This window comes from Mirounga leonina, unplaced genomic scaffold (assembly GCF_011800145.1).
Source record: "Mirounga leonina isolate KUSES-001 unplaced genomic scaffold, KU_Mleo_1.0 Mir_151, whole genome shotgun sequence".
Classification (NCBI taxonomy): Eukaryota; Metazoa; Chordata; class Mammalia; order Carnivora; family Phocidae; genus Mirounga; species Mirounga leonina.
The window spans coordinates 43,182,723-43,199,066 of record NW_023270377.1 but is presented as its reverse complement, the minus strand read 5'-3'; the positions used below and the strand labels follow the sequence as shown (position 1 = coordinate 43,199,066).

Below are 16,344 nucleotides of genomic sequence, written 5' to 3'. Positions count from 1 at the left end.
ACTTGACAAAAAGTTCCTAGACTTGAAAGAATTAGCAGCATTCTAATAGGTCTAAAGTTGAACTAATGACTTCCCCAGACTCCTATCGTCTGTCTTCTAGTATCACTTACCTCAAAAAGTGCACAACCATCCAGTCTTAACATCCTCTTCTCATACCACCCTTTTAACACCCACCAGTGACTATGACCTATTGATTCCTTCTCCTGAAAGTTCTCCATACAATAGCCAGAGTGATCTTTTTAATAACACAAATCTTGATAAGAGTGTTGCCTTCTACTGCTCCAAACTATGCCATAACTATTTCTATTAGATTAAAACCAACATTTTATCAAAGTCTTCAAGGCCCCCAATCACTTTTTCAAGTACATCTCTTACTACTCATTTACTACATTCCAGCCCCTCTGTTCTTCTTTCAGTTCCCCAACATTCTACACTCTACATGCATTCTACGCTATATACTACCTGCCCCACAGCCTCAGCAGCACTCTGCCCAAGTCAAAACACAGTCTGTCCTGAAATATGTTCCTCTGTTCCAGGGTACTACATTCTCTTTTTTTTTGCCCCTGTCTCAATGGCTGCTTCTTTCCATTCCCCCTTGCTGGGTCTGCTTCCTTCGCCTGACCTCTACATGCTGCTGTGCCTAGGCTTGATCTTAGGCTATCCCTACACACACATCTCCTTAGCACTTATGGCTCTAGATAACATCTATATGCTGATAAGTCCCTGTTATGGACTGAATTGTGTCCCCCACAAAAGTTTTCACTTTATGAAGAACCTGATGCTAATAAATTGGACAAATTTCTTAAAAGATCCACCCTCCCAAAGTTTGTGCAAGAAAGAGATAATTTGAATAGCCCTACATATATTAAAGACTTTGAATTTGTAGTTGAAAACCTTCCCCCAAAGAAAACTTCAGGTCTAGATGGCTTCATTGATGAATTCTACCAAACACAGAAAAAAATTATACCAATTCTACAGAAACTCCTCCAGAAAATGAGGCCAGCATTACCCCCATACCAGAAGGAAGCAAGGACATTACAAGAAAACCACAGACCAATGTCTTTCATGAACACACAGATGCAAAAATTCCAAATAAAATTTTAGTATATCAAACCTAACAACATATAAAAAGTATAACACCTCATGCCAGAGTGAGATTTATCCTAGTAATGCAAGGCTAGTTTAATGTTAGAAAAAATCAAGCAAAGTAATTCACCATGTTAACAAACTAAAAAAGAAAAACCAATAATCACCTCAACTGATGCAGAAAAGGTTTTGGCTTTTTAGATTCAAAATGCATTCCTAATAAAAACCCTCAGCAATTTAGAAATAGAAGAAAACATCTTCATCCTGATGAAGGGCACCTATGAAAAACTTATACCCAGCGTCCCACTTAATTGAAGGACTGAATGTTTTCCCTCAGATCAAGAACAAGGCAAGAATGCCCACTCTCAATACTTCTTCTATTCAACATTGTATTGGGGGTTCTAACCCAGTGGAGTAAGGCAAGAAAAATAAAGAGTATCCAGATTGGAAAGGAAAATGTAAAAGTGACTTTATCTGTAAATAATGTAATTATTTATACCAAAAAAACCCTAGTACAATCTACCAAAAAAAAAAAAAAATCCACTAGAACTAATAAATGAGTTTAGGAAGTTTGCAGGACACAAAGTCAATACAGAATCAATTGTACTTCAGGTGGCAGTCCACGATGGTGGCTTAGGAAGACCCTGAATTCACCTTCTTCCACAGATACACCACATCTACATCTACATAGAGAGCAATTCCTGCTGAAAAAGAACTGAGAACCAATTGAACAGCTTCTGCACATAAAGTGATGGGGGGAACCACATATACAACAGCAGGAGAGACAGAGATACAGGCAGTAACCACGGAAACACCACTCCCAATGTGATGCCTTACAGTAAGGAGGGATATCACTGAGGGGCCCCTGCACAGACTCACCGACTCTGGGCACAGTGGAAAAAAACAAAACAAAACAAACACAGCTGTTTTAAAGAGCAATTAGAATGTGAGGAAAATCCACTTACTAACCCTGCAGCATCCCACCAAATGGGCAAGGGACTGCTGGAACTCTCTAGGGTCAGAGGTGCCAACAAGCATCACATTTTACATTGCACCCCCCCTCCCCCCAACCCAATCCACCTTCACAGTGCAGACAGGAGCAGGGTCCAGGCACTCTAGTCAATCTATAGGGCTGCCCTAGCAAGTCCCAGATCCCTAGCCCACATGAATTCTAGCTATCTGCTGAAGGTGCCCACCCCATCCCCCCACCTGTCCTGTCAAGGTAACCCCAGAGCAGCATACTCGTGGCCCATCTCTGCTCCAGCTCAACCAACCAAAGCTGCCAGGCATACCAGTCTATACAGAGGATGCTCCTGCTCAAGGCCACTCCTTCAAAACTAAGAGAGGTAGACAGCTATTCTAATTCACAGAAACAAACACAGAAAGTCAAACAAAATGAGGAGACAGAGGAATATGTTCCAAACAAAAGAAGATAAAACCCTAGGGAGGGAAAAAAACCTTAATGAAACAGAGATAAGTAATTTATCAGGTAAACCACCTGATAAAGAGTTCAGAGTAATAGTCATAAAGATGCTCACTGCACTTAAGAATGAAGGAACTTGAACAAAGAGTTAGAAAATGTAAGAACCAGAGCTGAAGAATCACTGAAATGATACAGAAGGACAAATCAGCATTTAGCAGACAGAATAGTAGAAATTACCTAATCAGAACAGCAGAAAGAAAAAAGAATTTTAAAAAATGAGGGTAGCTTTAGAGATCTCTAGGAAAACATCAAGTGTACATATTTCATGTTATAGGGGCCCTAGGAGAAGAAAGGGGCAGAAAACTTATCTGAGGAAATAATGGCTGAAAACTTCCCTAACCCATGGAAGGAAACAGACATCCAGGTCCAAGAATCAAAGAAAGTCCCAAACAAGATGAACCCAAAGAGACCCACACCAAGACATAATAATTAAAAATAGCAAAACTTAAAAATAAAGAATCTTAAAGGCAGCAAGAGAAAGACAAATAGTCACATAAGAGGGAAACTCCGTAAGACAATCAGCTGATTTTTCCCCAGAAATTTTACAGGCCAAAAGAGAGTGGCAGGATATATTTAAAGTGTTGAAAGGAAAAAACTTACAACTAAGAATACTTTATCCAGCAAGGCTATCATTCAGAATTGACTCTAAAATTCATATAGAAATACAAAGGATCTTTATAGCCAAAACAAGTTAGGGAAAACAACAAAATGAGAGGATTATTGCTACCTGATTTCTACAATAAAGCAACAATAATCAAGACTGTAGTGTTGGCACCAATATAACACATATAAAGGTACAAAAGCCATCAGTGGAGAAACAACAGCTTTTTCAAAATGTAGTGTGTGAATGACTATATCTCCATGTGCAAAATAATAAAATTTGATCTATACCTTTGATCCATATTTCACACCATGTACAAAAATTTCAAAATGGGGGCACCTGGGTGGCTCAGTCGGTTAAGTGGCCAACTACTGATTTCGGCTCAGGTCATGATCTCACTGTTGTGAGATCAAGCTGAGCATGGAGCCTGCTTGGGATTTTCTCTCCCTCTGCACCTCCCCACCCAACTCAGGCACACTCTTTCTCTTAAATAAAAAAATAAAAAAAATCAAAATGGATCAGAGATCTGAAAACAAGACTTTTTTTTTAAAGATTTTATTTATTTATTTGACAGAGAGAGACATAGCGAGAGCAGGAACACAAGCAGGGGGAGTGGGAGAGGGAGAAGCAGGCTTCCCACGGAGCAGGGAGCCCAATGCGGGGTTCAATCCCAGAACCTCGGGATCATGACCTGAGCCGAAGGCAGACGCTTAACAACTGAGCCAAAACACAGGCGCCCAAAACAAGACTATTTTCTAATAATCTTTTATCTAAAATTAATGACCAGTGTGTTAGTGTTGCCAGTTAAATATTCTTTTGTGTTTTCAGATACAATTACTGAGCTAATATAACTTTCAGGTATCTTCCTAATTTCTTTTTAAGAATTCTTTCATTGCTGTATCTCAGCAAGATTCCAGCAATTTCTTTAACAACAGTGTAATCTGAAATGCATCCAAAGATAATTCTAGATGTGATTATGAAAAATTGAGGGTTTTTACCTATTGCTGTTTCTGGCATCGCAAAGAGAGACTTTTCAGTAGCCACTCGGAATTGCCCATGAACTGAGAGACCAACTCCCTAGGAATATAAGGCAAAAAGTTGTTTAAAAATACTGTAAAAAAAAAAAATATAAGCAAACTCATACACACACAAACATTTTAAACCAAGTAAATTATCTTTATATTCTACAAGAATTTCTTTTAGGAGACACACTGGAGAAAAACCCTAAAACACATAATTTCAGGAGTACTGGACAAAAAATATATGCGTATCCCGGGTATCTGGAATAGATTTGTTTTAACTAAGATGTTTTCAATCAGTATTTTGTGTTACACTTAATGTCCTCTTCCCCCATTCCCTCTCATTTCAAGTCCAGTACAGCATTATAGAATAGTGACTGTTCCCAGAACCACTGAGTATTGTCATCAGTGGAACAAGTCATCAAAAGAGCACAATCAAGCCATTCTAGCTAATTTCAGTGGCTTTGAATAGCAATATTAACACATTTATTCACATATTTCATCATTTATTACACAGTTCATAACATTAGTAACATCATTTTTCTCAGATACAACATTTAACAGGGCCAACTGTACACCTCTTAAAAACTAATTACTAAACATAAGTTTTAGAAAATAAGATTTGGCTGAAAGTCTCTATCTCTAATTTGTTGCATGTCACTGAAAAGGGAAAACTTAATAGCCATCTTTGAATAAACATATTTGAAAAAAACATATTTGAATAAAATGAAATAAGAGGTATACATGTGATGACAAAGTATCCAGTTAACACCAATGTTCACACTGTAACATGCATTTCCTATGTTATGTTCTTTTCACATTATTCAGAACTTCTGTCAGACTGTTTTAGTTTCTCATTCTTGATCCTTTTTAACCAGTGTAGTCTATCTTTGTCAGCACAGTATTAAATGAGTTAAAAACGTATAAAGTGGGGCAGTATCAGGCACTTCAGAGTTCTGTAAGCATTAACTAAACAGAAAGGGCCTCATTTGTATCTTGTTCTTCTAATCTTTCATTACAATTTCTTCAACTCTTTCAAGTGTTTTCATACTCAGGTCAGCCATTTAAAAGTTCTTGAAACTTTTCCCACATTGGGTATAGAGATTACATAAAAAATAAAATCTGTAAAAAAAAAAAAAAAGGATGGGGGGTGGGGAAGCACCTGGCTGGCTCAGTCAGTGGAGCATGTGACTCTTGATTTTGGGGTTGTGGGTTCAAGTCCCATGTTGGGTGTAGAGACTACTTAAAAATATTTAAGAATAATAATAAAAAAAAAAGTTCTTTAAACTTTAAAACCCTCCTAAGAAACACTAAAACACACATGCAATTTCTTATAAATTTTATATATTATATGCTAAACTTAAATTTTAGAAGACCATGTAAATAAACATGAAAATGAATAAAATTCTTCAGCCACTACATACATCTTTTGGTGTCAACACTTATAAGTTAAAACCACAATGTTTGGGATATTCTTCATACAGGCAAATATCATGTTATAGGTATTCTACTATGACACATTCAACTGACAATACTGACCCAAATTCGACTGTATATACTTCAAGATTATGAAATCTTACAAATTTTAATGAAGAGAGCATTACTAGTTTTAGTATTAATTTATTACATTATTTTAGAGGTCCTTGATTCATATTCTAACTTTTAGTTTGTCACATTATAGCTCAGAGTTATTAATGTTCAGGAATATCTTGCTAAGAACTTAGAGTTGGACTGGATTCCCAGTTTTCCGACTTTGTTCTTTAGAGTCCTAGGGCTCAGAACTGCCTCCCTAGGGCTGCATAGTAGGTAGATCTCCAGGCCTCACAGACTGAACCTGCTTCAAACCATACTCCTCTGGTCATTGCCTCCTACCTCTTTTAATTAACTCTGAATTCCACAAACAGCAATGACTATATCCCCCTTTACCAAATATTTATATATAAAGGTTAAAATCTGACCACAACCCCAATCCTAGTCTCCTCCCTCTTTCCAGAGAAACAGTTATTATTAATTTGGTATGTAACACTTCAGATTTTTCCCTATGTATCTCTAACACATATTTGAACAAACGCGGATATTTATGAGACACAAACACACACTTCAAACTCATTCATAGCATGCAAGGCTCTACATAGTCTGGCCCAGCCTACCTCTACCACTACTCTTGCCATGCTTATTCCAACAACCATAGTGCCTTCATGCCATTTCTCCAAAATCCCAAGACTTTACAATTTCAATTAATCATACAATTTTAAAGTGAGGAAGACACACTGAGAGAAGGCCACAGTCTGCCCCATCACTGCCCTTTCTCTACCCAAAGACGTGGCCCTTCCCTGAGCAGTGGCTGAACTAGGGATGGGCACCCAAGGGTAGCCAATCAAGGCTAACCAGAGCTCTAAGGCCCAGGGAGCAAAGGGAGAGAAAGAAAAGCGTGTTAGACAAGATTCTTACTCTCAGGTATTTAAACTAAAACACAGTGGGCTGCTGTGAGTTGATGACAGCCAAAGCTTAAAGGTCATTTGAAATTTGAGCCAAAGAAGACATGACAGCCAAGTTAAAGCAGAAATATACAGGGTGATGATGAATAAACTGAGAAGGCTGCATGCAGCCCATATACAGCACAGAGAAAAAAGCAAACCTACAAAAAACAGCAGAGATAGCTTGGGCAGTTCAATTTTCAGGAAGACAAGCAATGCTGCCAGTTTTTGTCTAGGGATTCCCATTTGATCCCCACATTTGTCTAATAACTGCTCCATTCTCTTTTCTGGATCTGTTTGAGTCCATATTCTTTTCAATTAAAAAAGTCTCTTGCTACATTTTCAATTAGAACCAGATCTACATCCTGTCATGCTTCAGCATCACACAATATAAGCTGCCTTGTATGCCTTTTCCTGCAAACACTGCTCATCCAAGTCACTCCATTACATCTTCTGAAATCCTCCTTACTTGACAAGAGAACCACTTAACAGCCCAACTTCTCTATAGAGGGCCTTTATCTACCTCCTGAAATCCAAAGAGAAATTTATGAGCCCCATATTCTTTGACAAAGAAACTACAGATCCTATATTCACTGATTCAGTTCTTTATCTTGTATTACATAATATATTTTGTTTCACCCATAGCTGATAAAATGAAATCAAAGACTTCAAGATTTTAGGAAGAACTTATTAATAATAAGCTTTCAGAATAAGAGATGCTTGACACAAGTACCATTAAGAGCCAATTTTAAAAACCTTTTAATTAAGAGGAAGGCTGGAAAAAATGCAAGCCACTGCACTTGGAAGTACTAAGAATATAAATGCTGATCAGCACTGAAAAGGATGTAGCACCTTCATGGCAGATTCAGATATAATTTTTGTATGTTATATAAAAGAATCCATTACAGGTTGTTTACAATAAGTCCCCCTTGAAACTTTCAAAATTTAATGTTACATACTTTTTAACCATTAACCTGAGCTGGTACCCTTTGCTAGACTAAAACGGCTTCAAAGTCTTCAAGTTTTATTGTATTAATGGTTATACTATATAGATTTATTTCCCAAATGTAAGATGTCATTCTAATTCCTAATTCTCAAATACTCTCCCTGCATCCTACCGAACCCACTATTCAAATCTCATTTCCTCTAACTGGATATCTCAGGAACATTTGGCAGAGTTGCTTAGTCCCTACTTCAGGAAACACTTCTCCTAACTTTGAGACACCATACCCTCCTGGTTTTCCTTCTATCTTAGTAGTTGCTCTTTCCTTTCTCCCTGACATCCAAATGTTGATCTGCCCCCACCAATGATCAGGTGTCATCCCTCTACTCCACTTCACCTACACTCTGTTCGTTCTACATTCGCCTCCTAGGTGACGTCTTCCAGGAGTCCAGGAACTTAAGCACCATAACATTAATGATTTAAATCATTTCCCCATCCTGATTTCTCTAGAATTTTATATCTACCTGCCTACTTAATGTTTCCACTTAAATATCTAATATCTTTCTCAATGTTCATACATCAGATGTAAATCTCTTGATATCTCTTTAAATGTGCTGCTCCCTCAGTAAACAGCACCACCATTCACCCAGCTTCTCAGGACAAAAACTTCAGCAGCATCTTCTTTCTGATCTCCCAATCTAATCTATGAACGGGTCTTTACAGCTCTAACCTCAAAATATACTTTGGATCGGGCCACTGTTCACATCTCCACTGTTACAACCCTAGTTGAAGTCACAAGTATCTCCTGCCTAAGCTAGTCCCTCTTGCTTCTGTCCTTGCCACAATCCGTTCTCTACCCAGCAGCCAAGTAAGCTTATTAAGTGTCACTCGGTTAAGGTTTTGTCCTGCCCAAAATTCTCCAGTGACTTCCCATTACATTAAAATATTACCAAAATTCCTCCCCATGGCTGATAAGGCCATGATCTGGTCTCTTTCTAGCTCCCTGATCTTGGAGTTTACCATTCTCCACTTTCCTCACTTGCACTCAGGTCCGCCACATTGGCTTTTTTTTTTTTTTTTTTATGTTAGTCAGCATACAGTACACATCATTTGTTTTTGATGTAGTGTTCCATGATTCATTGTTTGCGTGTAACACCCAGTGCTCAAAGCAACACGTGCCCTCTTTAATACCCATCACCGGGCTAACCCATCCCCCTCCCCCCTCCCCTCTAAAACCCTCAGATTGTTTCTCAGAGTCCATAGTCTCTCATGGTTTGTCTCCCCCTCCAATTTCCCCCCTTCATTTTTCCCTTCCTTCTCCTAATGTCCTCCATGCTATTCCTTACGTTCCACAAATAAGTGAAACCATATGATAATTGACTTTCTCTGCTTGACTTATTTCACTTAGCATAATCTCCTCCAGTCCCATCCATGTTGATGCAAAAGTTGGGTATTCATCCTTTCTGGTGGCTGAGTAATATTCCATTGTATATATGGACCACATCTTCTTGGCTTTTTAAAAAATTTTCTTAATTGACATATAATACACATTCAAAAATATACAAATAGTTACAAATGGTAAGTATACAGGTCCAATGAATTACCCCAAAGTTAACAGACTCATGTAACCAAAATGTAGATAAAAATTACCAGAAATTATTTTATGTGCCTGTCAGTCATCATTCCCTCCATCCTTCAGGCAACCACTATCCTGACTTCCAACAAAATAAGATTTATGCTTTCTGATTTTATCTTGATATAATTAGAATCATTGAGTATATATTATTTATCTTTCAGTCAACTCTATGGCTGATTCATTCACGTTGTGTGCAATTTTTTTTCATCATACAGCATTCCTTTGTACAAATAACTTATTGATCTATTCTACAGTAAATAGCTAGTTAGGTTTCCTGGCTTGGGGCTACTGCAAATAATGATTCAATGACCATTCTCATGCATGTCTTTTGGTGCATAAGTGCACATATTTTGTTTGGGTATATACCAGGGAGTAAAACTACTGGGTCAAAGGAAACTAATTCAGTTAACTTTTAAAAATAACAATTTTCCAAAGCAGTAGTACCAATTTTCTACTCCACCAGCATTATATGAGTTTGTTACTCCCCATCTTCACCAATACTTGAACTTGTCTTTCATAATTTTAGCCATTTTAATGAGTATATGTTAGTATTTCATTGTGATTTCAATTTCCATTTCCTTGACTAATGCAGTTGATTGTTTTGTTATATTTGTTATCTGGATATCTCTGTAATATGTCTACTCTCATCTACTGTTCATTTTTCCACTGGGTTTTTGTATGGACTACAGAAATTCTTTATACATTCTGGATAGGATTCCTTTCTCAGATATATGCATTCCAAGACTTATTTTCCAGTCCATGGTTTGCCTTTTCATTCTCAAGGATGTCAAGAATGCACAGAAGTTCTTAGTTTTTTAGTTTTTTTTTTTTTTTAAGATTTTATTTATTTATTTGACAGAGAGAGACACAGTGAGAGCAGGATCACAAGCAGGGGGAGAGTTAGAGGGAGAAACAGGCTTCCCGCACAGCAGGGAGCCCGATGCAGGGCTCGATCCCAGGACCCTGGGATCATGACCTGAGCCGAAGGCAGATGCTTAATGACTGAGCCACCCAGGCGCCCCAGAAGTTCTTAGTTTTTAAGTCTAATTTGTCATTTTTGTTTATGGCGCATTTATGTACTTTTTTTTTTTTAAGATTTTATTTATTTGACAGAGAGAGAAACACAGTGAGAGAGAGGGAACACAAGCAGGGGGAGTGGGAGAGGGAGAAGCAGGCTTCCCGCAGAGCAGGGAGCCCGATGTGGGGCTCGATCCCAGGACCCTGGGATCATGACCTGAGCCGAAGGCAGACGCTTAATGACTGAGCCACCCAGGCGCCCCTGTACTATTTAAAGTAATCCTTCCCTACCCTCAAGGCACAGCCAATAAGTATATGTTCCAAACATTCAGAATTTTCTAGTTACTATTATTGATTGTTAGCTTAATTCCACTGGGGCCAGAGAACAGTCTGTAAGATTAATCCTTTTTTTTTTTTTTTAAAGATTTTATTTATTTATTTGAGAGAGAGAATGAGATAGAGCATGAGCGGGGGGAGGGTCAGAGGGAGAAGCAGACTCCCTGCTGAGCAGAGAGCCCGATGTGGGACTCGATCCCGGGACTCCAGGATCATGACCTGAGCCGAAGGCAGTCGCTTAACCAACTGAGCCACCCAGGCGTCCCAAGATTAATCCTTTTATGTTGAGACTAATTCTGTGGCCAATTTTGGTAAATGTACCATGCACACATGAAATGAACATATCTGCAATTACTGAGTACATGTTAATTGGATCAAGTTTATTGGACAATGTTCAAATTATGTGTACGCATGAAAAATGTGTGTGTGTATAAACACACACACACACGTACATGTATATGTACTTACACTGAGCAGTTGTCTGCTCCATTATCGAAAGAAGCATGTTAACTCTTCTCCTGGGATTGTGGTTTTGTCTATTTCCCCTTTTAGGACTTTCTACTTTTTTGCATAGATCCAAACATTTTTAAATGTTTGACAATATCACACCAGTAGAGTTATTTCAGATAGAGGTTTGTTCCCACAGTTTCTCAGTTTTAGCACTACTGTCATATTGCATGCTTTGGAACTCATTAATTCAGTTCAGCTAGCTTCATGTTCAGTTATAAACTGAGAGTTTCAAACAAATATTTATAAACTATCTTTCTACAGTCGATTGAGGTCAATAAAATTTTCAGAATCTGACCTCAGTGATCTTTTTGACCTTTTTTTTTTTTTTTGAGAGAGAGCATAGCGGCAGGGGGAGAGAATCTTAAGCAGGCTCCACACCCAGTGGCAGCCCGACTCAGAGCTCTATCCCACCACCCTGAGATCATGACCTGAGCTCAAATCAAGAGTCGGATGCTTAACCAACTGAGTCACCCAGGTGCCCCTGACCTCGGTGATCTTAAGAGGGTGAAGATCTGAACAGAGTTTAACAGACTGAATTAAACCCTCCCTGCTAAGGGAACAAATAATGGAATTTAGGGCTTGCCAAACTGGGCCCCCAAATGCTACACCCTAGGAGTTAGAATGCCCTGAATTCAGACCAGGCCTCACTTGAAGTGAAGCTCAGCTACAAATCCCTCCATTCCCAACTGGATCTAGATGATCTGGAATTACTAGTGCCCTCCGCCTAGACACCTACTAGAAACAAAGGTACTTCCTTTGAGGAAGATAATGCCATCCTAGGGTTCAAATAATAGCCAGTCAGAAATAACTAGCACCTGATTCGAAATAATCCAACATATACCACAGGGCTAACACCAAAGAGAAACAATACACAATAGATTCATAGGGCATACAAATTTAGATTTATTAGAGCTAACCATTTTATAACTATGGAATGTCCTTCTATATTAAAGTCTGTCATAAAATTTACCTTATTTGTTATTAAAATATATCAGCTTTCTTTCAGTTTACTGCTGGTATGGTATCATTCTATTTTACATTTAACTCTTCTGTTCCTTTTATTTATGGTGTCCCAAGCACTGACATTCTTTTTTTTTGGGGGGGGGGACATTCTTTACTTGTATTATTAGTAAACAATCATCACTGCAGGACTGAGCTAACATTGAACTGATAAAGTAAAATTAATTTGATCCATTTTTATAATCTAGTATAAAAATTCTAATATGGATAAACAATAATTAAAATATATGAATGTAGCTAAACTCACACTGTCACAAGAATGACAATGTACTTAATTTTATAACCCTTAAAGGTAAAATTTAGGCAATCTAAGACTGTTTTTTGGTTAAGAGACACAGATGAGTTTTTAGACTATTCAGTAAAGGGAAAAGGCTGGTGTAGCTTTAAGACTTTAAAAAAGATCTTATTATAATTACTTTAAAAGCACAGTTAAATCCTTCAAAATGAAAATATGTTAATTACCCACTGAAATAAGCATTTCTATATTTCCAGATAATATACTATTTGAAACAAAAAGCAACATTTTAAAAAAATGGATAAAGATTTTTTAAAGATTTACTTATTTTAGAGACAGAGAGAGAGCCAGCGAGCTCACGGGCGTGCTCCCATGTGCAGGGGGAATGTCAGGGGGCAGGGGGGAGGAGCAGAGGGAGAGAAACTCAAGCAGACTCCCCAGTGAGCCCGTGGACAGGCTTGATCCCATGACCCTGAGGTCATGACCTGAGCCGAAATGAAGAGTCAGATGCTTAACCGACTGAGCAACCGAGGTGCCCTGATAATTTTAAGGATATTTAAAGTTAACTTAAGATATAGTCAACCATGCCAAGATTTATATTAATGGCAAGATTAATTCCCCAATAAGCAAACAAGGACACCTGTGGAACAATTTGGTACTTGAAAAAGAAATGTTCCAGATAACAGTATTGGATCAGTGTTAAATTTCTTGATTTTGGTGTCCTTATTCTTAGACAATAAACGCTGAACAATTTAACAATAGTTATCACGTCTTCAACTTCCTCTCAAATCGTGAAAAAGAAATTCTTCATAGATGTAGGAGAGAGGAAGAAAGAATGATAAAACAAATGTGGAAATAACAGGGAATGTGAAGAATATATAAAAGTTCTCTGTATTATTATTGCATCTTTTCTGTAAAATTTGAAGTTGTTTCACAAAAAGGTTTTTTAATTAAAAAAATAAAAATAAATGTTACAAAGTAAACAGAGCCAACAATCACAGTTAAGAAAGCAACTAATTCAGAAAGGCATACAACAGGGAGATGTGACTAATGTTTACACAGAGAGTCATAGATTTAAATTCTAATCAGGGAGAATGAGTAAGCTCCTGCCCAGAATGAACACTGCATCACAGTATCAGAGTTATAGGAGAGTCCTCGCTCATCATCATTCAGGATTATAAACAGTGCTTTGAAATAGGTACACATTTTTGTTAGAAATTCAAATAGGTTTTCATCATACATTATTTCACTACAGTATAAAAGTTAATATCATAACTATAAAGTTTCATAATGTCTCTGTGGGACCACATGCATTAGATTAGCAGTCTGATCAGCAGTCTCCACAGTAAAAACAAAGACTTTATTATGCTTCTCACATTAATATTAATAGGCTAGTATTGCGTATTAATGATACTAATATACTGATTATATAATGTTAATGTATTTTAATAGACTGCAGAGATCAGCACTAAACAAAAATTCCCCCCTGCTTTTGATGCATAATTCATATTATTTTTGGATGAAAATGATATTCAGCAGAAACAAATAACTGAGGTAGAAATATTTATTTATATATTAACAGCTTACCATTCTTCAGGTATAGTTTTAAATAAAAAAGCCAGGGGGACACTTGAAAGTTGTTAAAAGAATAAATCTTAAAAGCTCTCATCACAAAAAAAAAATTTTGTTAACCATGTGTGGTGATGGATGTTAACTTATTGTGGTAATCATTCTGCAGTATATACACATACCAAATAATTATGTTGCATACCTAAAACTAATACAATGTTATAGGTCAATTATATTTCAATTTTTTAAAATCCAGGGAATAGAAAAATTCTAGTATGTCATACATTAAAGCATAAATTCGAAATAACTTAAAAATACACATCTCCTAGATTCACACTCAAGGTTTTTTTACCTCAATGAGCACAACCCCCAATATAAGCATATTTACAATTATATATGTATATGTGTCCAACTATAACATACATATCACCTATTATATTTAAATATATATATTTATAGTTTAAATATAGGAGTTCTAAGTTTAAAAAGGAGTTTAAGAAGCCATTGCTTTATATCATATACTCACACAAAAAGTATTATTATAATAGGAATACTCTTAATCCACCTCTGACTTACCAAAGATTTTCATTAATTCTGTAAAATATGTTAACTAATGTCCGTATTAACTAGCATCCTGAAAGCTACTCTCTGGCTACTTTTTGATACAACTGTATATTTTTCTGATCTGCTGAGTTTAGAGTTTACCAAATGTTAGAGGTATTTCCAATCTGTTTCAGTTGTACTTGTTATGGTAAGTATGTACTTTAAATATTATTCATCATAAACTGATAGGAGTATAAAAAATAGAGTTGCTTCAGTGAGAACCAGGTTGAATAGGAAAATATGAAAAAGAAAAAAAATATGAAAAAGACAAGTCACTAAAAAATTGGTATAGGGCAAAGACAGCAACTATTTCAGTGGCTTTATCTTTAGTAAAAACAGTGTTATTGTTATCCTAAAACTATTGTATTTATTAGGACAAAGCAAATCTGAAACAATATTAATGTTATTTTTTAAAAAACAAACTTTTCAACATAAAAAGATACAAATATTAAAGAAGTAAAAATCTAAATTTGAATAGGATGTATTAAACTCAGGATCTATCTTTTCTTAAAAACAAGATCTATACTCTTAGCTTTGTTCACTGAAAAGGTGTAGAAACAATTACCAACTTAACTAGTGCCCAGACTGTTATTGCTAACTACCATTTTCTACTAAAAGTAATCACGGCTGTCTTGGAGAAACAGCTGACTTGTAGGTCTGGGGAACACAACATACAAGAAGAACCTAGGATATGTTCTTTACCACACAGCAAAGAAACTGTCAAAGACTTCTGGGGCACAGAAACCAACTTGAAGGTTCCCACTCTTCTGATTTGCCTCTTCTGTACTCCTTTTTTTTTTCCAGGGTCTCCTATAGGCTCCTGTTCTGCTGCTGACCAATAGACATTGGGTGGGGTTTTTTGTTGTTGTTTTAAGATTTTATTTATTGGGGCGCTTGGGTGGCTCAGTCGTTAAGTGTCTGCCTTCAGCTCAGGTCATGATCCCAGGGTCCTGGATCGAGCCCCGTATCGGGCTCCTGCTTGGCGGGGAGCCTGCTTCTCCCTCTCCCACTCCCCCTGCTTGTGTTCCTGCTCTCGCTATCTCTCTCTCTGACAAATAAATAAAATCTTTAAAAAAGATTTTATTTATTTATTTGTCAGAGAGAGAGAGAGCACACAAGCACAAGCACAGGAGTGGCAGGTAGAGGGAGAAGCAGGCTCCCCCGCTGAGCAAGGAGCCTGATTGGGACTCGATCCCAGGACCCTGGGATCAGGACCTGAGCCAAAGGCAGACACCTAAGTGACTGAGCCACCCAAGTGTCCCTGTTTTGTTTTGTTTTTAGGATTCCATTCTGGACTTATTTTGGTTGTTACTCTATTTCTGTCACATTTCCTCGCATAATCTTTTCTACTGACTAATTTTCAATACAAGGCATCTCTGCTGTAAGATAACGAATTCATGAAAAAATCCTCAGGTTCTGCAAAACTGCACAGAGCTTATAGGAAAAATAGAGTTTGGGCAGTCTGCTCAAAACCTATGTAACTTTGTAATCTGAGTGATAATAAAAACTATATGGTCCCAGAGACCTGATTTAGACAACCTAGGCAGGCATCTCATTATGAACAAAGAATGACACAGCAGATATTTAAAAGGCATAAAAATAAAGTGGAAAGAAGGGCAATACTTTAATCAGGGCAGGACCAACACGTGCAGAGACAAAGCAGGTAGAAGTGCAGCTATAAGTCTGCGGGGTTCTGCCCTTAGACATCCAAGTGTCAGGTGTAGGGAGTTCATCTTAGAGGTTGCCCAAAGAAGAGGTATTTAATTTTCCTAAAATACAGACAAGAGAATTCCTATTCACTGTACATCA

General features: G+C 37.3%; 1 protein-coding gene across 3 annotated transcripts in view; it reads right to left on the bottom strand.

Moving 5' to 3' along the window:
- The window catches only part of HIBCH (3-hydroxyisobutyryl-CoA hydrolase), a 96,630-nt gene that overhangs the window by 32,266 nt on the left and 48,020 nt on the right, over positions 1–16,344 (bottom strand). For all 3 annotated transcript variants that reach the window (XM_035007535.1, XM_035007534.1, XM_035007533.1), the window contains exon 7: positions 4,169–4,247. In XM_035007535.1, coding sequence (XP_034863426.1) covers positions 4,169–4,247 — 79 coding nt within the window. The remainder of the gene's footprint in view (positions 1–4,168; positions 4,248–16,344) is intronic.